Raw genomic sequence first — 26,481 nt, 5'->3', positions numbered from 1 at the left:
TGTGTGTGGTGATGGGTTGTTAGAATATTGCCACACTGGAGATTGAACACACCATTCAGACATTAACAGAAACCACAAGGAAGAGTCACGCTCAGCAGCAGTGTGCCAGAAGAGATGCCCTCCTGTTGTTCACTTATGGTGTAAGAAAAGGGTAAGGCACATTTTCATTGTTTTTTAACTTGGAAAAAAAAAGACTGGAGTGTCTTAGATTAAAACAAGAAATGTTTCATTATCAAGGGAGTTTGTTATCAGAGGTACTGGAGAGATGGCGAAACACCAGGAAAAAGTAAGCAGTGCAAAATTCTCAACGGAGTCCTTTTTTCTGTCCTTAACCAATTTGATGTTAATCTTCAAACCGGATACACTTTTTTAAGCGTATCTGGTGGGTTCAGCAATACAAGAGTCCGCATTGATAACCGTAAAAACTAAGAACAAAATTATTTATATTTGGATTTATTACTGTTAGATATTTGTATGTTTTTGATCATTTAAGGGTTTGTTAATTAGAACCTGCTTAAACTCTTATCTTAATAAAAGTATATCTTTGTTATTATATGTTGGATGTCTTGTGATTATAAGATACTGTATTTTTGTTATATTAACATTCCCAACTGAAAAGAAGAATAACAAAATAAAAAAACAAAACAAAAAAAAGGACGAATTCGATTCTGACATAGTCTGTGATTTTTTATTTTAGCTTGTGATAAAAAGTAGCTAAAAAGTAACACATTTTGTCTATTTCCCATCTTATAAACTGCCAATCTCAGTGGTTTAGTACCTGGTCATGTCTAAGGAATTTCAAATAAAGAGCACTGTCTCTGCAAGACAATGCAGCCTCAGTGATACTGATGTGAAACGGGCATGAAGAATGATAATTCAAGCAATCCTTGCAATCAGATGATTCTGAAACAGGCTTGTACAAGAAACCCTCTCTCTATCTCTATATTAAAGTTGCACACTTGGCAATGACACAAGTTTTTCTATTTCCTATTTAGATCAACTTTTTGTAATCATTGGCGTAGGAGCAGCTGGAGCAACATATCGCTGAACCAAAGTTTGCACCATGGTTGTCCAAGAGTCACAGGATACAAAACTGACCCACAGTGATTCTGTTTGCCCAAGCCAACAAAACAGATCCAACACATCTTTATCCCAGTTCTCTGGAAACTCACAGCATTTTACTTCTAATGAAAATATTTATTATGAGCCAGAGGAGTACACCGAGACAGATTTTTTGCTCCCAAATCAGCTTTATGGCAGGTCACGGCTCACCAGATCCCCTCAACCAAAAGATGCAAATGTCTCAGGTGCACCCGAAGAGTCCATCTGTTCCATGGTTGTGCAGATTGTGGTGCCATTTCTGTTGGCTGGGCTTGGAACAGTTTCTGCCGGGATACTGCTCGATATTGTTCAGGTCAGGAACAGAACACTGCAATGTTTAAAATTGTTTTCTTTACATAAATATTTTGCAATATGTATTTTATTTATATGTTTTTTGGGCAGAGCTGGGAGGTGTTCCAAGAAATCACAGAGATCTTAATTCTGGTCCCAGCTGTTTTAGGCATGAAGGGAAACTTGGAAATGACTCTGGCTTCAAGACTCTCGACTGCTGTGAGTGTGTAATTTTACATATTTTACTGAAAAACTACAAGCTTGAGTTTAAAAACATAAAGACAACCACTATTCATTCTATTAAATAAAGTTATGATTTAAAAAGTTAAAGATTAGTAAAAAAAAAAAGATACAATGGAAGGGTGTACTGACAACAGCCAGATTCTCAATTATAATCCCCCCCCCCCCTTTTTGTATCATACATGTGGATCATACTGAGATAAATAAATTCCAACAATACTCCAAAAATGTTTATTTGACTGCACATTGTTTTTAGAAAATACCATTTTCAGTTGTTACCATATTTATTTGCAACATTTCCCCTAACATCCACAATCTGCACTGTAACACTGGAGCACATTCCTTTTTCAAATCACAAGAATCACATTTTTTCCCCTTTCTGTTACTAATATTACAGTAGTAGATATTTAAAACCCCCACCCCCTCAACCCATGCACGACCCTACCAGACTAGACATGTTTGCTAGTTCATGAGACACAAGTATCAGTGTCAACTGGTGGCAAAGGGAAATGCCATTGTGCCAGGATCAAGTATTGTCTTTTGTTCTATCTGCAGAAGGGGCCATAGCAACAACACATGGCTACATGTCTTTCTTTTTTGGGCTGAAAAGCCAGAGGATATGGGGGCATTAGTCCAAGATATTCATTACCCTGTGTTTCTGTGCCCTGGAGCGAGTGCATAATGCAAACACACACACACACACACACACACACACACACACACACACACACACACACACACACACACACACACACACACACACACACACACACATCACAGAGGCGTTATCAGTCAGAGATTGGTTTTGGTGATTAAATTATCAGAATAATTTTCAACAGTTAAAAGTATGAACAGAAATAAACTTAAATAATAAAGTTATAAATAAAGAAAGTCAAGATCTTTTTTCACACAGTAGAACTTTCAAACACATTACTGCCAGTTAAGGGAATCCTATTCTGATCACTTTACCAAATCCATATAGGTTTTACCAAAATGCAACTCAATATAGTGAGAACATAATGATGTCTTTGAAACACCACTGCTTAAGAGTAGTGTTTTATAATAGATAGTAAATAATTGATAGTAAACTGCTTCCTCTTCTTGCTATGTATACCTTAATAAACCGCTATTGTTTAGAAGTCAAATGACACTGTAGGAATAAAGCATACTACCTTATTAACTCTTTATTTACCAAGTATCATGCAGGCAGCCTGGACTTATTTGGTAATTTTGGCTGTAAAAGGGTCAGAAATCATACTATAAGCGAATGCTTTTGCACTTTTCAGAATAACCTCCGCTTTCAATATCCGACAGTCATTTTACATTATTGTATTGTTATGACAACGGAACAGTTTAAAGTGGGAAAAAACACAAAATATGGACTCAGTTTTTTCAGATTTATAGTTAAGTGGAAACTGATATTCAACATGAACAAATGTAACACAACATCAGCTTTAAATATGAACTATACTAAATATGTACAAAAACATTTTTTGAGCCTAAGACCACTCTGTTTTTTATATATTGTCCCTTTTATATTACAAAGTTCCCGGTGTTTTTAGGCATTGCCACTTCTCCACACCCGCATCTCTGCTTCATGCGTCATCAATTCTTACCTGTGATTGAACCGTCATGGCTCGTGCATTCTAATGATGCACATGTAATGTTTCGTAAACCTCGTCTTCTCTTTCACTAACCATTTGAAATGTCTCCTAAGTCCCATCTGGTCGAAGAGTTACGGTAGTGCAAATCACCCATTGTAAAACCTAGCAGAGTTGACTTTTCAGTGTTCAGAGCAACGACTGTAGATTCTCCATTCACTTACTTCCTGTATTATTTTGTTAGTCCTCTGTATCTGGTGCCTTGTCCTTTGCTTTGCTTCTTTTGTTATCCTCACACATAGTTTAAGGTGTGCTCTTTAATCCCAGCCTTTCTACTCTTCATAAATACCTCCTATATCTATTTAAAGCTTCAGTTTGCATCTTCTCCTGTTGCCCTCCCCTGCAGAGATTAATGATGCCTCTCTTGGATGCATTGCCTCAATAAAGATTCCAGTCTCCATTTGACTCTGCAACTTGCATTTTATGACACACAAGAATGCACAGAGATGCACAGGAAAGACGATCTGGAAAACATATGTTGTTTAAAGGCTCAGTATGTATTTGAAAAACCAGACACTTAAGCTAGCTGGAGAGAAACTGTTGGATCTTGTATATAAACTTTATCAAACCTGTCACTTGTAGATTCATTTTTTTAAAGATCCAATTAAAAATCAAATCGCTCCAAAAGATCCTCTGGAAAAGAACAGAGTTTGTTGAACAGTCATATAAACAATAAAACAAAACTTTACAACAACAGAGAAGGAAAAGAACACAAAGAAAATGACAACCAATAACATAACATAACTTTCTGGGCATTATTCCCAGACCTTATAGGCCGTCTTCATTACTTTGCCAGATTTATAGTCAGGGTCAGCTCGTAGGATCAGAAACAATGGCTGTTGTGCCAGTCTTACAGTTAAAAGTAATAAATCCTACTTGACATTTTTATGGCTTTTATGAAAATAAGTTATAGTGCAAAAAATTAACCACAAATCTTACTAATTAGGAATTTCTAAAACTTTGGACAATTTGTGTTGTCAAAGTAATCCATAACTAATAATAATCTCCAGCTGGACCCCTTTTTTTTGGTTTCCAAACTATAAGTCATAAACCTGTCAAAATGCAGCAAAAACTGTCAAAACTACCAATTAATTTGAATGATTAGATTGCAAGACAAAAGCCGTGCAACTTTTACTTCTAGAGTCCTTTTGCAGTAAATCAATAAGATCTAGTTTCATTTTTATGTTACAGAGTTTTTGGGTCAGTTGTCTTCTGTGTTTCTTCTTTCCGTGTGTCCGCTAGTTTGAAAGGCTTGGGCCGCCCTGCCCGTCACAGTTTGTAACTGGTGTCCCGAATCCAAAAAATGTTGAGCAATGAAACAAACCAACAGAGGCCCAGAAGAGTGCAATCAAACAATGAGTTTATTAAAACACACGCAGGAGAAGAAGTATGCAGCATCACATCAGCACACGACTCCTGCTAAGAATACACTTGGAAATGATTTTATAACATCAGGGTTAACGCCCCTTCTCACGTCGGCTACAGATCAAATACATCGATTAGATTAAAAGGTACATCTCAGATGGCTAAAAACAGACACAGAAGTTCCTCTTTCTATAACACCTTCCATACACGGCAATAAGTTGCAAGCCTAGATGGTCCCTGAGAGCTTGTCCTTTTCTTGACTTGTCTTCTGTCATCTGTTACTAAGCAAACTAAAATGCAGTTAGAAGCTAAATGAATTTCAGGCCTTTGGCCTGACAGGTTTCTGGATTATATGTGTGTCGTAAGCGTGTACGCAATCCTTCTGTGCTCCAAGTCACCTACACAGTATGTGAAGACATATCGCTTCACGAAGCTTAAAACCTTCTTTAATAGACTGAGCATCAACTCTGAATGAGCACAAACATGCAATGTGTATAAATGATTATGGCTGCACCTGTAATAAAAAGGTTAATATGGTGGCAGTAGCTTTAATAAACATCTTTAATGCAATATCAATGCTGTAGGGTATATTATTAATGCAATGTTAATAATGCGGGTTATATTGTAGCAGTAAAATAATTTCTGTATCTCCACACTGGTCATGTGACTGGATGGCTACATCTGATTGGTGAAAGAGTTACAGGTAACTCCACTGGCGGCATGATCCATTATTAGTAGTTATCTAATGTGTGAAATGAATTATTTAAAAAAGTGTCAAATATTGCCAAATATAACGGAGTAAAAGTAGCGTTTCTTCTTCACAAATGTACTAGAATAGAATAGAATAGAATAGAATAGAATAGAATGCCATTATTGTCACTATACAGTTGTACAGTGAGATACAGAGCATCTCCAACTCAGTGCAAACATGTGTGGGTGGGCTGGGGGGTGCACAGTTCTGCAGCACTATATACATCTGAACAGTATTAACAGAAAAAGTATATAAAATGTACAAATATACAATCCAGAGTAAAAAAGTAAATATGTAAATAAATAGTGTTATGTATATACGATTCGGGTTATTGCACATAGAATTTGGTATTGCACAGTCGTGGTTTATAGAGGTAAATGGGAAAATTGGGGGTGGGACTGTGTTATCGGCGCATGTATGAGTTAAGGGTGGTTATGGCCTTTGGGAAGAATCTGTTCTTGAGGCTGTGGGTCTTTGTGCTGAGGCTAAAACCAGGCTGGGAACTGTTTTTGATGATGTGTGCTGCTCTGCTGAGGCAGCAGGAGAAATAAATGTCCATCAGGGAGGGGGAGAGGGCAGCCAATGATCTTCTGTGCTGTCTCGACTACACTCTGAAGTCTTGCCCTGTCTGCCTTAGTGCAGCTGCCATACCATACTGTGATGCAGTATGTTAGCAGGCTCTCAATGGACGAGCGGTAGAAGGTCACCAGCAAGTTGGAGTCCAGCTTGTACTTCCTGAGGACCCTCAGGAAGTACAGCCACTGTTTGGCCTTCTTGACTACTGCTGAGATGTTGTCTGTCCAGGAGATGTCAGCGGAGATGAGGATGTATAGGGGGGTTGAGTCCGTGCTGTGCCTCCTGAAGTCGACAATGACCTCTTTGGTTTTCTTAGTGTTCAGTTCCAGGTTATTTTTGGGTGTAGAGAGAATACAGGAGGGGGCTCAGCACACAGCCCTGTGGGGACCCAGTGCTCAGTGTGCGAGTGGTGTTCTAATTCTAATCTGATTTTGTGAAGCAGTCCTGCTGTTTGGAGAGAGCATTTTCAGGCCAGCTTTTAACAGTTTTGTGGTGGGCCTGGCACTGTGTTTGAGGGGGGTGTAGGCTGGGAAGAGCAGGAGGGAGAGGTGGTCGGACTGGTCAAGGTGGGGGAGGGGTATGACTCTGTTAAGGGTTCAAATATTGAGGAGGAGAGTAAAAACAACCATGGTCCAGAAGAGCTTGGTCAAACAATTGATTTTAATGACCACACGCAGCAAAACATCAGCTGTAGATCTCCACCCAAAAAGACACTTCAGATTGCTTTTGATTCATCAGCGTCATCAGATACAATACATGCATACGTCAAATCAAAACCACAATGACTTTTAACACAGTTTGAAAAGAACATTGTCTCCGTCTCCACGGCAGGTGTCTTTCTGTCGCTGCCGGACGCTCGCTTATCGTCTGAAACATCAGGCCCACATCCTGCAAGAAACTGTTCTTTTTTCCAGAGACAGTTTTGCAGTTGCAAGAAAAACATGATTAACCTCTCACCTATAAATAAATCTATCAACTGTGTGTGTGTGTGTGTGTGTATATGTCACGACCTCAGCTGCACTTTGTCTCACCTCGCACCTCTGCTCATAACCTTTCATCAGACAGAAGGCCAGCACGTACACAACTGAAACTATATGTGTAATATATTGAATAAATCTCTTAAGCAAGAACCACTACTAGAAGCTTAATGGAGGAGCCTGGCTGTGGCCTGCTGGCTGATGGTGGAGCCTGGTTGTGGTTGTTGGCATGAAGCTCTCCACCCTGGAGGAGGTGATCTTTAATAAAAGAATATAAAAGTATATTCTTATATAACTGCAAACCTGCAGTTTCCTGTCAAGACTTTTAGGCCCAGATTATATTCAAAGGTGAGCCTTTCATATAATGCAATGTAATCTGCCTATAAACATTTAAGATTATAAAAAGCATTCAGAAGCATTTAAGATTATAGATTCAACTCAACAGTTTAAAGTGGTTATAGCTGCACCTGTAATAAAGGCTAATTGGGTACCACTATGTTTAAACATCTGAATACAATATCAATACTGTAAACTGTATTATTAATGCAATGGTAATCTGGACAATAGCAGTAAAATAATTTCTCTAATCCCTACAATATGCATGCTTGATGTTGGAGCAAATATGATCTAGAGTGTTCTCTCCCCTGGTGGGACATTTTACATGCTGATAGAACTTTGGGAGTACAGTCTTTATGTCGGCCTTATTAAAGTTACCTGCAAATATGTAAACACATTCAGGGTGGACCTGCTGCTGTTTGTTAAAGGTGTTCAGCAGGATAGACAGCGTTGTGTTTACACGTCGTGTCGGATGGCATGTACACAGCGGTGATGATCACTACTGTTAGCTATCTCGGTAGAAAAAAAGGCCGGCATTTTACTGACATGTACTCGAGGTTCGGGGAGCAGTGACTGTTTATAATTGTCCCGTTGTTGCACCAGGCCTCATGCACATAAATACAGAGTCCCCCTCCCTCTGCTCAAACCCCCCTTTACTCAAGTAAAAGTAAAAAGTATGGTTCAATGGTCCTTTTAGAAGTATACTTTTTTCAAAAACGTACTCAAGTAAATGGAACAGAGTAAATGTAGCTCGTTACTACCCAACTCTGGTCTTCTTACTGTTGCCTCACAGCAGGAAGGTCCTGGATTTGAATCCACTGGCCACCTGAGGCCCCACTGTCTGGAGTTTGCATGCTCTCCTCACGTTTTTGTAGGTTCTCTCCGGGTAACTTTTGCTTCCACCCCAAATATATGTATAGAATCAAATTAACTGGTCATTGTTAACTGGTCATAGTTGAGAGTGAGAATGTGTGCACGTATGATTGTCTGTTTCTGAATTAGCGCTGCAATAGACTGGTGATCTTGTCGGATCGTATGATAACATGACGAGGAAATCCCGGTTTTTAGAGTCTATTAAAATCAAATTTGCTTCAAAAGATCCTCTGGAAAAGAGGACAGTACTTTAAACGGAGTTTATTAAACACAGTCATATGAACAGAAGAACAGTACATCACAACACATAGCAAAGCAGCAAAGCAAACCCATGGGGTGTAGAGCCTTTAAGCACAAACAGCAGAGACATACAAGGTAACTGATGGAAAAAGCTTACCTGACTTCTTTTATAGGAGTCCACAAACCATCATCCTGCTGCTGGGTAACTTTCCATTCCTTGTCTTTTTACTTATTTAGTTTTAAATTAAAACGATAGGTATTTTCCCAATTTTACAAACGTCGATACTTTAACATATTAACTCCAGTTAATATGTTGATTTTACACATTTTTGTTCTCTTTTTGATCTTCAGCACTTGTCTTATATAACTTCCTGGCACCCCTTCCCAGACCTTTTCATCCATCATTTTAATCAGTCCTTTTATGGCCAAAGTGAGTGAGAAATTCAGAAACAACAGGTGCAAGGACGGCCTGCGCAGTAGAAACGATTAATCTGCCTGACAGTTTTGTCAGTTTTGCTGCCAAAAGTAAGCTATAAATTTTATTCATGACAGGTTTTTGACAACTTTGGACAGTGTAGGCTGTCAGAGGTGCATCTTCAGCAGGGCCAACTTCGATTAACCCTTTGTCTTGGCATGTCACCACAGGTCATAACACAATCACAAGTTACAAATTAATCTTAATTATGCTGTTAAATGCTTAACATGGTGTCAATAGAAAATTGTACTTAGTAGTCAGTATAATCTTTTAATAATATAAGTTTGCATATGATAGAATACTGCATGATGACCTCTTTATGACTCAGACTGTTGTTTTAATTCACTGTGACCCGTTATCATGCAGGGAAGGAGCAGTACCTGCTAGATAAGAGCTTAACAAGCAGTTTCACTTCGTACCAGGTAGAGGAGCCTCTCCTGGCACACGCACACACACATATACACATCCACATTCCAATGTAATAAACGAACGCACCTACTGTTGTATATAGACAGACACTATCTCTACTTTTAAGATTAGGCTTAAAACTTTCCTTTTTGCTAAAGCATATAGTTAGGGCTGGACCAGGTGACCCTGAATCCTCCCTTAGTTATGCTGCAATAGACATAGGCTGCCGGGGGATTCCCATGATGCATTGAGTTTTTCCTTTCCAGTCACCTTTCTCGCTAACTATGTATTAACAGACCTCTCTGCATTGAATCATATCTGTTATTAACCTCTGTCTCTCTTCCACAGCATGTGTTTTATCCTGTCTTCCTTCTCTCACCCCAACCGGTTGCAGCAGATGGCCCCGCCCCTCCCTGAGCCTGGTTCTGCCGGAGGTTTCTTCCTGTTAAAAGGGAGTTTTTCCTTCCCACTGTTGCCAAAGTGCTTGCACATAGGGGGTCATATGATTGTTGGGTTTTTCTCTGTATCTATGAAGCGCCTTGAGGCGACTTATGTTGTGATTTGGCGCTATATAAATAAAATTGAATTGAATTGAATATAAATAAAGACCAGGGCAGTGGCAGAGTGCGAGTCCCGGAGCCCTCACTCTCGTGCTGCAAGTAAAACTGTGTGTCTCCACTCTCTGACTCTCAGCTGAAGAAGTGTATTTAGAATACATCTCTTGACACATGGTGAGTCCAATATATAAAAACGCTAGTGTAGGCATATAGTGTATGTCAGTATATATGATTATATAGTATATATGTTCAGTGTATACAAGTTTGTCCATGCTGTCCCCTACCCTTTGTCCTGTGATAGATGGGATAGGTTTCAGACCTCCTGCAACACTGAATCGGATAAACGAGAGAAGATAGATGGATAGTATCTCCATCAGCTAAATGGGTTTGTCATGTAATTAAATTGTAGAAGCACATTTTTTAAGGAAATAAAATGTCTGATGTTGTCAGGTGAATGCAGGAAAAATGGACTCTCCCAGAGAAAAGTGGATGCTGATTGCTGGAAACCTGGCACTCAAGCAGGTACATCATTTTCATTCAAAATGACAAGGAAATAAAAAACTGTGACAAAATATATGGATAAATTTCAATATATCTGCTTATCTGTGCAGTATGACATTATGTCTGCCAGGAATGATATTTTCTCACTATTCTTTTCATTTAACAAGCTACAAGCTACAGTGCTGGGCCTGCTGGCTTCCCTAATGGCATCTCTGTTGGGCTGGATGGCAGAAGGACAGATGCCCTTTAATCATATAATGCTCCTATGCTCAACCAGTGTTTCTACTGCATTTGTGGCTTCACTGCTGCAAGGTAAATAATAACTTGCCATTACTACACTGTCCTTGACCTCTCTGTGACAAAGTGGTTAGGCATGAACTCATTTACCACTTGTCCCTTAACGATATTGAGAATTTATTCTTTGTTATTTTACAGTCAACCATAATAGTAGTTACATCCATTACATTCATGCATATGTTCTTTAAAGCAAATACTGTTAACCATCAGGTCATTTGAATGTTCTTCTGTTCACAGGCAAATGTCTGATAAATTATGTTTCTTTATGTTGCTTTGGTTACACTTACCATGTTTGTTCATTTATTCAGGTCCTATATCTAAACCAGGTGTGTGGGAAGGGCCGCCCCAGTACTTCCTGTTTACATAGGGTCATGAGGTCATTGATTGCAAATGAAGGATTTTTCATTTGCAATCAATGTTTTCCAGTCTGGTTTTCGCCCCTCCCATAGCACTGAAACAGCACTTATAAAAATAACCAATGATCTTCTTATAGCAGCTGACTCCGAAGTCCGAAGTCTTTATATTAAGGGCCATCATCTTCTTTTGCACATGTGGGCCGCTTCACACTAGAGCGCGTTTGCTGTCACATTTTATTTGTAGTGTGAACAAGCAGACAAAAAAATCGGATTTGATCAAAAAATCGGAATTGAGCATTAAGACGTTCTTTCCCAGCCTCACATGCTGCTTCCTGTCCGTCAGGAAGTCAGTAATCCACCGGCAGATAGGATCAGGCACATTCATCTGGGAAAGCTTGCCTTGGAGATGGTCTGGAAGGATGGTGTTGAAGGCGGAGCTGAAGTCCACAAACAGGATCCTGGCGTAGGTTCCTGGGGAGTCCAGATGCTGCAGGATGAAGTGTAGTTGATAGCATCGTCTACAGACCTGCTGGCTCTGTATGCAAACTGCAGGGGGTCCAGGAGGGGGGCCGTGAGGGTCTTGAGGTAGGAGAGAACCAGGCGCTCCAATGACTTCATGACCACAGATGTCAGAGCCACAGGGTCTGTAATCATTTAGTCCAGTGATCCTAGGTTTCTTGGGGACAGGGATTATGGTAGAGGACTTGAAGCAGGCAGGCACATGACATGCCTGCAGTGAGGAGTTGAAAATGCCAGAAAACACTGGGGCCAGCTCGTTTGCACAGTGTCTGAGGGTGGCAGGAGACACACCGTCTGGGCCGGGAGCTTTTCGAGCATTCAGACTCTTGAACTGCTTTCATCACATCTGCTTCATGAATATGAAGGGTTGTAGTGGGAGAAGGTGGTGTAAAATCCTCCTTGGTGTGGGGTGTGGAGGGGGGTGTTGTAGGTGAAGTGTTTGATGGTGGTGATGGCTCTATAGAGATTGACAGACCACGTGATTTTCGCGCATTGCACGCCGGGTACTAGTGGGAAACAATCAAAGCAATGCATCAAACGCAAGCATTTGCAGCACCGCAAAACGTTCATTCTCCGGTTCCAATACCTTCTTGCTTTTTCTTTGCCCCCCCAAAAAAGGTATGTACAAAATGAAGGAGAACAATGCCGGTCCGTACAAAGACAGACTTGATGAAAAGTCAAAGAAAAGATACGAGGAAAAAATCAAAGGAGTGAAAGGGTCAGACCCTTACGAGCAAACAGAGTGGACAAAAGACGTTCGCGCGCTGCCCAACTTTCACCACGCTCATATTTATAATTATACGCTTCTTGGAGTGAGTGCATACACTCATGAAGTTTAGTAACTTCAGGTCACTGCAACAAGCCCAGGTACAGTTTACCGACGGATGGGTACAGGACCTTGAAATGCACCGTGTAGAATGAAAGACCATCGTACGAACAAAGGTAAGTTTACCAGTCTCACAAATCGTCTTCATAAATACACATTCGTTAACAGTTTATTAATATAACCTTTGAGGTTAACGGTAATTAATTAGTAGTGGAAATAATTTCTGGTACGCATCACAGAAATGTAGCAGTGACAATAATATTGTATGCTGTAATCGCACTGGGCAATTAGTGACACAAAACAACTGTTTTATCCTGTGAATAAAAGTATATGTTTTTGTCAGTGTACCATGGTAATAACAGAAGCGAAACGCAATATTGTGTCAGGACAATTCACTATTTAAGCACAATAAACAAAGGAGCATAGCGCGACCATTTCTGTTCAGCGCCAGACTTGCTTGTAGCCTATATCACCAATTATGTTATGAAAAATAACGTATTAACTACTACAAAACACTGACCTGTGTGGAAATGCTTGGAGCAGACTAACATGTGAGCTGGAGTGTTCTGGGACGTTATATTTGGTCTTCGAATGGCTGCAATCCAGGCCACCCGTCGCCTGTTTGTCACTTCGGAAACATGGCTTGAACAATTTCTCTTCAACGACGTAATCCGATAACAACCGATCTCTTTACCCGTCGGCTTCCCGTGGCTGTCATGCGACCGGCTATTGCAGTTAATAATACAACAGCTTCTTGACATTTTTTGTGTTTCTTTTTATCGCTGTGTAATTGATTTCAATTGAAAGCCTGTGTGCGCTAGTACCGCTTGCCGCGCGTTCCCAGAATCCTTTGCGGTTTTACCCCTGAATGACGTCACATTTTCAATCTCTATGGAGAGGGGAGAGGTCGGGGAATGAATGTCCAAAGTGTCTCTATTGTTGGGGCCGTTGAAGGTGAGAAGGCTGCTTGATGGCTCGTCAAAACGGCGGTAAAAGTTGTTAAGGGTGTTGGCCAAGAGCAAGTCATCAGTGGAGTGGGGGGTTTTAGGCTTGTAGTTGGTGATATTCCTAAAACTTTTCCACACAGAGGCCGAGTCATTCTCTGAGATCTGCTGCTGCATCTTCTCGGAGTGCTGATGTTTAGCAACGTCCACTTCTTTAGTGAACCTGTACTTGGCCTCTCTGTAGCAGTCCCTGTCTTCGCTTCTGAACGCCTTTCTCTTTTCCAGCCACAGCTTTTTGAGTTTAGGAGTAAACCAGGGTTTGTCATTGTTATAACTCACCCTGGTGCGTGATAGCACAATGCTGTCCTCACAGAAGTGGATATAGGAGGCGACACTGTCCGTAAACTCATCCAAGCTGTTAGAAGGAGCCCTCATTGTGTCCCAGTCTGTAGACTCCAAACACGTGTGAAGCTCCTCCACAGCCTCGTTGCTCCACAGTTTTTTAGTCCTCACGACAGGTTTGCCTCTGTCTGTACGCGGGGATCAGGTTCAGTTACAACAGTCTTTTGTCTTAGTTGGACTGTTACAAGGGAGACTCCCACTCTGCTTACACGCACATGCCTGTTTGAGACTATCACGTGTTAATAGGACTATGCATATTCATGTAATCACAATAAAAGGAGCGCCACCTGTAGTCCGGCCGAGGTCAACAACGTTCAAGTGGAAGGAACAGCGCTTGGCCTTAGTCGGCCTCCCTCCCGAGTGATCACACAACGAGCTCTGTCTTGTGTCTTGTTTTGGTGCTGCAGTTGGTTGTCTAATTATTCCAGCAGGGTTTGTACTTAGATAAACCCAACAATATAATTTCATATCATGGTCTAAAGAGCTTGAAAAAAAAAAGCATCTGGATTTCTTGACTTTCTTGAAGATGTTTCACTGCTTATCCCAGAAGCTTCTTCAGTTCTAAGAGCAATTGGTGTAGAGCCCAAGATTTTTAAGACGCATTGGGAGTATCCCTAACAGGGCCGTGGACCCCCTATTGATCCTCTGCCTAATCACACGAGCCAAGGTGTGAAAACAAGAATACGTCTCCAAAGGTTGATTCTGTTCATCTGGAGTGTAGCGTTTTCAGTGAGAGTAACATAAGTTACAAGATATGTTAACATATGTTAAGTTAACATATGTTAACATATGTTAAGTTAACATATGTTAACATATGTTATGTTCAGGAGGATTGCCAGGATTTATACATCAGGGAAACAAAACAACCTCTGGAGAAGCGGATGGCACAACACGGAAGAGCTACCTCGTCAGGCCAGGACTCTGCAGTCTATTTACACCTACAGGCCAGTGGACACTCTTTCATTGATGAGGATGTAACATCCAGCACAGGAAGGAATGCTGGTTTGAGCGTGGAGTCAAGGAGGCCATTTATGTGAAAAGGGAAAGACCATCTCTGAATCGAGGAGGGGGCCTGAGGGTACATCTTTCGCCATCTTACAATGCTGTGATTGCAGCCATTCCCCAACTCTCTGTGAATGGTACTCATGGCCATTGATCAGTGGTTGTTGATCAATGGTCATGAGAATTTGCATAATTATGATGAAGGAACTGCCCTCCCAGCCCATTGTTCCTTCAGTGGTGCTAGTTTCAGTCATTATGCAAATGTACTGTTTATAAGATTGGGGAAACCTGCAGTCAGCTGAAACTGAGGAAGTCACTTGGATGAGTGACGAAATCTTTCTCCCACTGAAAACCCTACGTCTGTTCAAAGATGCCTTAACATCCACTCACGTCTTGGGCTATTTGACCTCAGTAAATCACATGATAGGGTGGGGCTAGATCTCACAATGGGTTCACACATAAAACTTGTCTGATTGTGACCCACTCCCATTTTCACACCTTGGCTCGTGTGATTAGGCAGGGGATCAATAGGGGGTCCACGACCCTCTTATTAACATTCCCAATAGGGCTTAAAAATCTAGGACTCTCCACCAATTGCTCTTAGAACTAAAGAAGCTTCTCGGATGAGATGTCATGTTTTTTTTAGCTCCGTAGACTATGATGACGTGGATTACTGAGGACCTTCACAGACATCATTTCATATCATCTTTATTGCTCTGTAGCTACAATGCACACAGTACATATTCACAGCTACTGATGTCTGATGTCTAAAATAATTCAATTACTACTATTATTTATTGGGCCTAGTGTTCTAGCAGTGACCTGAATACTACAAAATGATAAAATATTTTCCTAATTTTCCCCATTAAAATGTGTTTTTGGTTACAACTGAATGAACTCTGGCCCTTGCTTTCCATTCATTCTTGACTCTATATTACTTTATTCTATTAAAGCTGAAATATTTGAATGAAAACCTTTTAAGGTCAAATGCTCAAGCAGAATGAACACTGAACACTTTTAGCTTGTCTTTAACTTCTTCAAGGTATCGTTATGGTGGGAGTGATCATTGGCTCCAAGCGGATAGGAATCAACCCTGACAATGTGGCCACACCGATAGCAGCCAGCTTTGGAGATCTCATCACTCTTGCCTTGTTGGCATGCTTCAGTCAGTGGTTCTATTCCTTTATAGGTGAGAGATAAGGGCCATAACATGGTCTGGTTTGAATGTACAAACAGTGAAGAGCAATGCTGTATATTTGGTGCAAGTGCTAGAAGTCATGTATTTTTTACTTTTGGCCAACAAATGACACCAGTTCACCCAAGTCCACCAAGATCACAGCCTTTACGTTTTCAACTAAATCCTGATAGAAAATAAAAGGCAAAATAATCTCTTTTTTCTTTTTGACAGAACTTTATCCATATGTGTTGTATCTGGTAAATCTATCGTTTTTATGCCTGATTCCTGCCTGGGTGGCTGCCTCATCCAAACATCCAGCCAGTGAAATCTTGCTGCACACAGGCTGGGAACCCATCATTATAGCAATGCTCATCAGCAGGTACTCTCTGCTGCTTTCACATGTTCAGATTTCCTGATGGTGTTCTCTAGTGTGAATTTTTAAATAAAGCAAACAAACAGTAAGTCATCATTTGGATAATTTCTATAATAACAATTTGATCATTTGATACCATTAACTCGTTTGCTTTATGTTAGAAAAAGATAATAGAAAAATATTATGAATACCCTCACATACCTCTTACTGGTATTATTTTGATTGTCTTTCTTCTAGTATTGGAGGAGTTATTCTGGACAAGACTGTATTAGATCCAAACTTGGCAGGGATTATAGTTTATGCCCCTGTCATAAATGGTGAGTTGTTCTCTTTATTTGTGTTCTTGTATTTGAGATCATAACAACATATTGATGTAATGTATGGACAATTCTACATTTTGTACATAATTTGGTAATGCTCGCATAATCATAATTTCTATTCTTAGCGAACATGTGAAAAAAATAATCCTGCTGTAAGACCGGTTCTCGAGAAATAATGGGGTAGGGTCAGAAAGTTATGTATCATAAGTTGAAGATGAAAAGAAAGAACAAAGGATGAAAGGGTACCCAATACTAAAATGATGACAGAGGTCAGTAATTTGCACCAGAGGTACACTTCAACTGTGAGAGACAGAATGTGAAAAAAAAATCCATGAATTCACATGGTAGGATTTGTAAAGAATTTATTCGTAAATTAGGGTGGAAAATAAGTATTTGGTCACCTCAAACAAGGAAAATCTCTGGCTCTCACAGACCTGTAACGTCTTCTGTAAGAAGCTTTTCTGTCCCCCACTCGTTACCTGTATGAATGGCACCTGTTTGAACTCATCATCTGTATAAAAGACACCTGTCCACAGCCTCAAACAGTCAGACTCCAAACTCCGCCATGGCCAAGACCAAAGAGCTTTCGAAGGACACCAGGAAAAGTATTGTAGACCTGCACCAGACTGGGAAGAGTAAATCTACAATAGGCAAGCAGCTTGGTGTGAAGAAATCAACTGTGGGAGCAATCATCAGAAAATGGAAGACATACAAGACCACTGATAATCTCCCTCGATCTGGGGCTCCACGCAAGATCTCATCCCGTGGGGTCAAAATGATCATGAGAACGGTGAGCAAAGATCCCAGAACCACACGGGGGGACCTGGTGAATGACCTGCAGAGAGCTGGGACCAAAGTAACAAAGGTCACCATCAGTAACACACTACAACGGCAGGGAATCAAATCCCGCAGTGCCAGACGTGTTCCGCTACTGAAGCCAGTGCATGTCCAGGCCCGTCTGAAGTTTGCCAGAGAGCACATGGATGATACAGCAGAGGATTGGGAGAATGTCATGTGGTCAGATGAAACCAAAGTAGAACTTTTTGGTATAAACTCAACTCGTCGTGTTTGGAGGAAGAAGAATACTGAGTTGCATCCCAAGAACACCATACCTACTGTGAAGCATGGGGGTGGAAACATCATGCTATGGGGCTGTTTTTCTGCCAAGGGGACAGGACGACTGATCCGTGTTAAGGACAGAATGAATGGGGCCATGTATCGTGAGATTTTGAGCCAAAACCTCCTTCCATCAGTGAGAACTTTGAAGATGAAACGAGGCTGGGTCTTCCAACATGACAATGATCCAAAACACACCGCCCGGGCAACAAAGGAGTGGCTCCGTAAGAAGCATTTGAAAGTCCTGGAGTGGCCTAGCCAGTCTCCAGACCTCAACCCCATAGAAAATCTGTGGCGGGAGTTGAAAGTCCGTGTTGCTCGGCGACAGCCCCAAAACATCACTGCTCTCGAGAAGATCTGCATGGAGGAATGGGCCAAAATACCAGCTACTGTGTGTGCAAACCTGGTAAAGACCTATAGTAAACGTTTGACCTCTGTTATTGCCAACAAAGGTTATGTTACAAAGTATTGAGTTGTATTTTTGTTATTGACCAAATACTTATTTTCCACCCTGATTTACGAATAAATTCTTTACAAATCCTACCATGTGGATTCATGGATTTTTTTTTCACATTCTGTCTCTCACAGTTGAAGTGTACCTCTGGTGCAAATTACTGACCTCTGTCATCATTTTAAGTGGGGGAACTTGCACAATCGGTGGCTGACTAAATACTCTTTTGCCCCACTGTAAGAGGAAGCTCGATATACCCCAGATTGTTGCCTTTTTCCTGTCTGTCCTTTGGTATGTCTTTGCCAGATGTTAAACTCCCGGAGAGCAGCCATTTGGCTTTTCTACCTTTAAAACCCGGAGAGCAGCCAAATGGCTTTTAGCTAAGCTTTAGCTTCAGCGAAGTGGAAGCTAAATTGGCTAGTCATTCATATGTAAATTAGGTTGTTACCTGGGGATTCTGGAGGGAGTGTCTGTCTAGATGTCTGTCTAGTGGATTGAGGAATTTTCCTGCGAATCTGGTTGACTGTGCCGAGGATGGTGGTTTTCCGTCTAAGAAGTTTTTGCGCAAGTGAAAGCGATGTGAAAAAATTGTCCGTGGTAACATTTCTGCCCTTGTCTAGGAATGGTTCCATCAGCCTCATTACTACATTTTCAGAAAGTCTCTCCCCAGTGGGACGATTGGGGTCCTTGCCAAGATATGGGAAGACATTGCAAATGTACTTGGATTTTAGGTCGCAAGCCACCCAAAACTTGATCCCAAACTTGTCAGGTTTACTTGCAATATACTGCAGGAAACAGCACCGAGTCTTTGATGGGAAAAGCTGTTCATCAACGGTGATATGTAGACCAGGGTTGTAGCGCGTGATGCAGTTGGTGACAAATGATCCCCACACACTGGAAATTGCAGCGAACTTATCAGTCTTTGCTCGATCACTGCGGGTGGACTTGTCATCAAAGCGTAGGTGTTGCATGATGTCTTGGAAGCATTTTCATGCCATAGTTCCAATTATCTGTGGGTTTCCCAGGTTTGCTGACCAGCAGTCATTTAGAGATGGAACCCTGTTAACCCCCCGCAAGATGACAATTGCAATAAATGCCATTAGTTCAGGGAGGTCCATGAACCAATGAACATGCTCCGTGCACCACTCAGCAGGCCATTTGTAAATATGTGTACAAATGGTTGGTTTTTTGTACTGTTTTTATCAATAAATCTCAGCAACAAAGGACATACACCCATGTGTGTTGATTTCTCCCTAAGATGGCAAACTGAAACACTCCAAGTTGGTGACTTTTGGAGATTTATTTCCCTGGATGATTGAGAATGCATCAAGATGAAACACAAAAGGAAGTGCACAGCTTTTAGCAGCTCCCCCACGCCCTCAATCACACACCCCCACTCCCCTCCCTCCAGAATTCCCAGGTAACAACCTAATTTACATATGAATGACTAGCCAATTTAGCTTCCACTTGGCTGAAGCTAAAGCTTAGCTAAAAGCCTACCAGCCATTTGGCTGCTCTCCGGGTTTTAAAGGTAGAAAGGTAGAAGCCTGGCAGTGCTACTGTTAAGGCTGTACACCCCAGGGTTGCTTCGCTTTAGTTTGCTTTGCTTGCTTTCTACGTGTTATTTTTGCTGCAAAATGTACTGTTCTGCTGTTCATATGACAATGTTTAATAAACTCTGTTCTAAGAATTCTACTCTTTTCCAAAAGATCTTTATGAGTGATTTGATATTAATTGGATCTGAAAAGCTGGACCACCACAGCTTTGTGTCAAAATTTGCGACTTGAGGTGATTTAGTGAGCTGAAGCCAGGCCCTAAAAATTTATTATGAGGAAGTTAAAATGTCAGCCAAGATAGATAAGTTAATATGCATTGCTGTATATTCTTCAGCAGTGTTCCTTTTACTCTCCGAGGACAGTTTTGTGCTGGTTCGCCCATGCATGTCTTTGCATGAGGATGTTTGTGTATGCATCTGTATTACCTGGAACTCTTATATGCATCCGTATTACCTGGAACTCAAACCTCTTCCAGTGAAAGAAGTATTATATTTCTGCTTGTAAAATAATATGACCAGTAATACGAGTTGAAAAATCCTTTGTGGTTCTGTATTGCTGATAGATAGCAACAAGCCAATCTTTGCATATATTCCCGTTCTTTGTACGGTATTTCTTCCTTTTGTTTGTATGTAGTTTTTTTACATTGCTAGTTTTTAGTTCTTTTTGTTACTATTTTTGTGTCTTGTTAAAAGGCCACTTTTATCCCTTTCCATTAGTTGATAGAGTCACTAAAAGACATTTTTACAATGGCAAATAAGTAAAGTAAAGTTGCGCCACAGGCCGGTCTATGTCCGACCATATTTTCACGGACTGGCCTTTAAGGTGTCGCGCACTAATACAAAAAAAATACAAACAAAACCAGTATCGGTATCAAAAAAAGAGATGTATTCATACCACATGGGAAAAGACCCAGGGAAACCAAGTTAACGATAAAAACAATTACAAAATAACGATAACAAATGATAAAGTGGTCCCCAGGGGTTGGGGACTGCTGGATTAGGGAAAATCCAAAATAAGTTCAAACCTGTGCACCTAATTCTTGTTTTTAAATACGTTACAGATGTATGGTGTAAAATCATACCACCCTGGAAAAAGAGAGTTGAAAGACCCCCAATGAATGTATGTAAACTTCCAACTACAACTGTAGGTTTAGTCTAGACAATTAACAACGTGACCTGGAATTTAACCAAAGCTCTTGGCTCAAGCTTTTGGTTAAGTCAAATCCTGCAAAGGGATCCAAATGTTTAAACTGCACTGCAACTTGCACCTTTAAACAAAATGATCAAGATCTATAAAATGTTGGGTAAACCATGTCTCACATGACCAGCTGACAGCCATTCCCTCTAAGATTAAGATTAAGATACTTTATATGTCATTATTGAAAGACACAGCAATTTTTTTAAATACAACTCTATCAACCAATCGCAGTGGATAAAAGTAGCATTTTAAAAAGATGCAAAAACTTAAGAGTTTACTCGGGTCCCAGTGATGAAACTATCTTGCGAACACACGTCACTGTCTACACAGACGCTCTGACTGTTAAATTTCAAAAGGACTCCACACTCACAGCTGGGACTTTATCTTGTCGCCACAGTTTAAAGCCTATTAAAGATCTGAAAGTGTGACGACCTGGATAAGAATCTGATAATCAGAGAGCGATCTGGGGAAGACTTCTCTCCTTTAGCTGTAATTTGCATAGTCAATCCTACAACTGGGATCTTTTATCTTAAAAGCAATTTGCTTTTCAAAACATGAATACATGAATATGCATAGTCCTTACTTGTTGTAGGCAACAAGTCTTTGACACCAAAAATGTGTGAAGTTCTTTAGAATTCTGTGCAAGGGCTTTTCCACTTTTACATGCATAATCACCCTGATTCTTTTCATATTTCTTTGCTTCTTTGTTTATTCATTTGTTTCTTTCTTTTAAGTTTTGTTAGGTTTGCTCCTCCATAGATTTAGGGAACACTATTAGAAAACACTTGTATTTCCATTGGCATGAAGTTTATTTATTTTTTTATCTTATTCATAAGTATTTATGATGAAGCACAGTGCAGTGTTCTACTTGTAGATAAGGGGCTTAACTTAATGGAAGATTGAAATCATTTTATGACCACACAGTCCTGTATTCTCTAAACTGAATTAAAAAAAAAATGCTAATTTAATCATGAAAATAATTTACTGAAATACAATTTTAATAATGTGTTGAGAAAATAAACAAAAGGAACTCCTGGGCCAATAAGCTGTACCAAACAGACTTGAACAAAATCAATATACGGACCAGCAACATCAACAGCTCCGCGGCTTCTACCAAGGTTGCCCAATCTGTGATTTCCTTGCCCTGACAGATGTTCAGAAAATCTGATACTTTACATCTTGATGCATTCTCAATCACCCAGGTAAGTAAATACGTGTCTCTGTGGCTTTTAAAACCCAAAACACGCTGTGCCAAAAATCGGTCCACCCCAAGGATCAGGTCCGCTGACACAAACAGAGGAGCATAGTGTGCGCTGTTAAGTGCCAGGAGGATTGCCAGGATTTATATATCAGAGAAATAAAATAACCTCTGGAGAAGCGGATGGCACAACACAGAAGAGCTACCTCGTCAGGCCAGGACTCTGCAGTCTATTTACACCTACAGGCCAGTGGACACTCTTTCAATGATGAGGATGTACACATCCTGCACAGGGAGGTTTGAGCGCGGAGTCCAGGAGGCCATTTATGTGAAAAGGGAAAGACCATTTCTGAATTGAGGAGGGGGCCTAAGGGTACATCTTTCGCCATCTTACAATGCTATGATTGCAGCCATTCCCCAACTCTCTGTGAATGGTACTCATGGCCATTGATCAGTGGTTGTTGATCAATGGTCATGAGAATTTGCATAATTATGATGAAGGAACTGACCTCCCAGCCCATTGTTCCTTCAAGTGGTGCAATGTACTGTTTATAAGGTTGGGGAAACCTGCAGTCAGCTGAGACTGAAGAAGTCACTTGGATGAGTGACGAAATTTTTCTCCCACTGAAAACGCTACGTCCAGATGAACAGAATCAACCTATGGAGCAGATACTTCACTGTTCTCTTCTTATTTCTTATCTCTAATGTATCTCCAATGTGGCTCTTGCTCTGATAAACCTTTTATGAGGCCACATGGCCTTGTGTATCGCAACCATTCAGCCCATCCTTCTGCCATGAAAAAGACCTTGAGCAGCGTGGGTACAATCCATTTCCCAAGCTACATGTGGAGTCTAAGTACAACATCAACACCCACACAGAGTCTTCGTCTTAGATAGATACTGATCACTCAAGCTCAAAAAGTTCTCAAAACATTCTGTGTTGTGAGACAAATACATGTGATGTAAAATAAATGATCTATTAGTACCATATATGTGATATTCCAGTGTTTTAGAATTTTTTTAACAAGTTAACTGTCCTTTGGTCAAATTGAGTTGTACACATGTATGTTAATACACACAGTAACTGAAAATAGTGGAGTAAATAATTATGGTACTTTTCACACATAATATTTCTCATTAAATGAAACATTAGTCAAAATATTAATGAGGATTTTTACTTCTCACTTCCCCTTCAGCAAAGTAGCATTTTGTGTTTTTCTCTTAGGAAGCTTATGGTGGAAATGCTATTTTTTCCTTTTGTTTGTGTCACATTTTATGGTATTTGTAGCTCTGAAACATGACCAGAAGTCTGATTTTGGGACAGTACAATTCTTAGAAACAAAGTTTTTGACTCTCATGCTAATTGTGGCACAGTTTCCCTTGTTTTGTCACAGCACACAATATAAGATAAGATAAGATGACCTTTATTAGACCCACAAGTGGGAAATTTGTTTGTTACAGCAAAAGTGCAACGTTATGTAGCAGAAATTAGAAAATACAAAAGTACAACTTTGTCAGAATATATACACACATACATATACACACATACATATACATATACATATATACATATTAGGTTGGTCACCAGTTGAATGTCTTCCTTTTTTGTTCATATTCTTTATTCTTTACTTGCACAAAAGCTGGCTTAAATGCTCCTTTTCTTTTCTCATGAGGTGTTGGCGGAAATCTCGTTTCCATACAATCTAGTCGTATTTCAACTCATCTGCATTTGAAATACTCACCGGGGCAGTTGCCTGAGGGTCAACAGAGCTGTTCCAACCCTTGGCACACATTCTTTGGTTCAGGTAAAAATCAAATTTGAAACAATTTACACAATAAACACAGTTTGCCAACACAATCTGACGTTCACCTTTGTTGGGCAGGAGCAAACCATCGATCTGCTAAGATTCTGCTTCTCCTGGTGATCCCTGGTCAGTTGATCTTCTTACATGTTATTCACCTGATCAAAGGAGGCCACACTTTGCCAAGTCCCCTCTTCACCATCGCCTTCTTGTTTGCATCTTTGATTCAGGTAAGTCAAATGTGCACTGACAGGCTATTTCTCTTTGCATAGAGCAACTTAGTCTGCTGTGATCTTATGTCTCATTCTTTGTTTTTTTTAGGTGTTAATTCTGCTCTGCATGGCTGACTGTTTGGTTCACTGTTTGTGGAGGAGGGGTAAAGACCCCGACAGTTACTCAATACCTTACCTCACAGCCCTTGGAGATCTTCTAGGGACTGCTCTACTTTCAATTGCTTTTCTCATGCTGTGGTGCATTGGTGATCCAGGCAGTGTGTAGATTCAAAATGAGAAAACAAAACCCTTATAGTGCTTATGATTTTAAAAGGCAAAATGCAAGTAATACTGAAGATTTGCAACACACAAATGTGCCTTCACCTTTATGAACAAGTAACACAGTTTTCTGCCTTAAGGTGTTTATTTAAAACACAAGAAACACACCTACAGGACACATACAAATACTCTTAATTTTTGCACATTTCACATCTTTGTGTCTCTCTAATCCACTGCAAACCATCATGTACTTACAAAGTCAGGACGTCACGAAAACAGACAAACCATGACAGCGAGAGTGCAATTTTTTTCATCTTGTGCTTCACCGTGTGTGTGTGTGTGTGTGTGTGTTGTCACAATATGTTTTTTCCCCCCTGTAATTTCTCTTAGTACAGAAATGAAAGTGCAATGAAACATTATGTGGAGCCCTATTCAGATGTATTGCATTTTAAATCTTTTTTTATAATGTTGCAAATTTGTATTCAGTGTAGCTCTGCTACATTGTAACTTTGCTATGTCTGAAAAAGTACATTAAGTGGTAGAAACCAGCTACTGTGTCTCTTGTCTTTCCGTTTCAGATAGTTTTGAGATAATAGAAAGGCTGATGAATGAACACAGAAAAGGCAGAACAGTCCAGCTTAGTAACAACTCAATAACGTTCTATGTAGCAGCTGCAAACCTATCTGGGGGCTCTAGTAATGAAGCTACTGAATGTTAAACAAATTCTTCTTAATCTTTCTTTGTCTACCAGTAGAGTTCACAGCAGCCCCAAGAACTGTATGTGCAAAAGTTATGAAATTTGGGACCATATCTGGGAAAAGTCCCTCCACAGTTTTGCCTCTGAGTCTGGATTGCTCACCTAAAGATTGAAGTCAAATGTGTGATGTTCAAAAATGGGATGCTTTTAAATTTCTTGGACAAAGTCGGGTTCAAAGCACACTGTGTTAAAAAAAAAAAAGAAATTTAACATTTAACATGACACAATTTCACTATTGTGATTTTTAAAGTGACTTATGGCAGCTGACTAACTAACTGGAGAATAAAATGAGCACGGATCAATCGGTTCCCTTATTTGTGCAAAAAAAACCCAAGAAACTCAAAAACAAAGCAAACTTAGATGTAACAAATTTAAGTAAAGTGTGGGAAAGAAAAACATTTGGGATTTCAAAAAAAGAATAAAATCTAGTTGAGCTGCTGCACCAGAAGCCTTATTTGTATGATGTGTTCTGCAGCTGTTATCACTATCATACTTACGTGAGTCTGTGTTATCATTATACAACCTTTATGCATTAATCTTGACTTCTCGCCAAAATTTAGTGATCCATGTCACACATTGTGGCATCATGCCACACATGATCGCAACAAACTGCTGAAACTGCACAGTATGAAGGCGCCTTTAAACCAAGATCTCGTGGGTCTGGTATGCACTGACATCAAATTTGTCTCTCAGAAAAGTATAATTTGACCTTTGATGACTCTGCAGTCACAAAATAAAATGTTCCTGTCACTGTTTCCTGCTTGCTTCCGAGTATGTTATCTATGATATCTATGACAGCTGCACACAGCTATTATGTGCTCAGAAGCATGAAGAAATTATGGCATTAAACTGAGACATGATGATTAATGATAGTAAGCACAAGATTACAAAGACAAGCTTCCATAATAATTCGTGAGAAATTTTAAAACATAAAAACAAATCACACACACACACACACACACACACACACACACACACACACACACACACACACACACACACACACACACACACCTCTCAAGCTATGAATTTCTCATATACCTGCAAACCTTTTCCTTCCATTATTATTTGCCTTACCAGCTCAAATGAACCCAACAACAGTCTACTTGATGTCTGAGCTCAGTGGATGCAGCTTTTACTGTGCCTCTATCCACAAAAGAACTAAAATGTCACAATTATTACTTTTTATAGTAAGAAATCAACCTAAAGGTTTTCTTTTATTCTCTGAATGTAGATTTTAGATTTCTAGGATCTTAAAGCACAAAACACTTGTTGGTCATCCCACACAGCCATCTTAGCCTTTAAGATATACATTAGAAATAAACTAAGCCTGTTAAATTTAGATC

At 40.1% G+C, this 26,481-nt stretch overlaps 1 protein-coding gene across 1 annotated transcript; it reads left to right on the top strand.

The window, feature by feature from the left end:
* Positions 1 to 20: 20 nt before the first annotated feature.
* slc41a2a (solute carrier family 41 member 2a) lies at positions 21 to 25,418 on the top strand. Its single transcript, XM_040025157.1, has 11 exons — positions 21 to 151; positions 996 to 1,414; positions 1,504 to 1,611; positions 10,302 to 10,373; positions 10,520 to 10,664; positions 15,741 to 15,887; positions 16,107 to 16,254; positions 16,486 to 16,565; positions 23,759 to 23,890; positions 23,969 to 24,117; positions 24,209 to 25,418. The coding sequence occupies exons 2-11, from the start codon at positions 1,064 to 1,066 to the stop codon at positions 24,383 to 24,385; spliced, it is 1,509 nt and encodes a 502-aa protein (XP_039881091.1). The 5' UTR covers positions 21 to 151; positions 996 to 1,063; the 3' UTR covers positions 24,386 to 25,418.
* The last annotated feature ends 1,063 nt before the right edge of the window (positions 25,419 to 26,481 follow it).

This window comes from Simochromis diagramma, unplaced genomic scaffold (assembly GCF_900408965.1).
Source record: "Simochromis diagramma unplaced genomic scaffold, fSimDia1.1 OVJJ01000293.1, whole genome shotgun sequence".
Classification (NCBI taxonomy): domain Eukaryota; kingdom Metazoa; phylum Chordata; class Actinopteri; order Cichliformes; family Cichlidae; genus Simochromis; species Simochromis diagramma.
The sequence above is the reverse complement of the archived record's forward strand: the minus strand, read 5'-3'. Positions and strand labels throughout refer to the sequence as shown.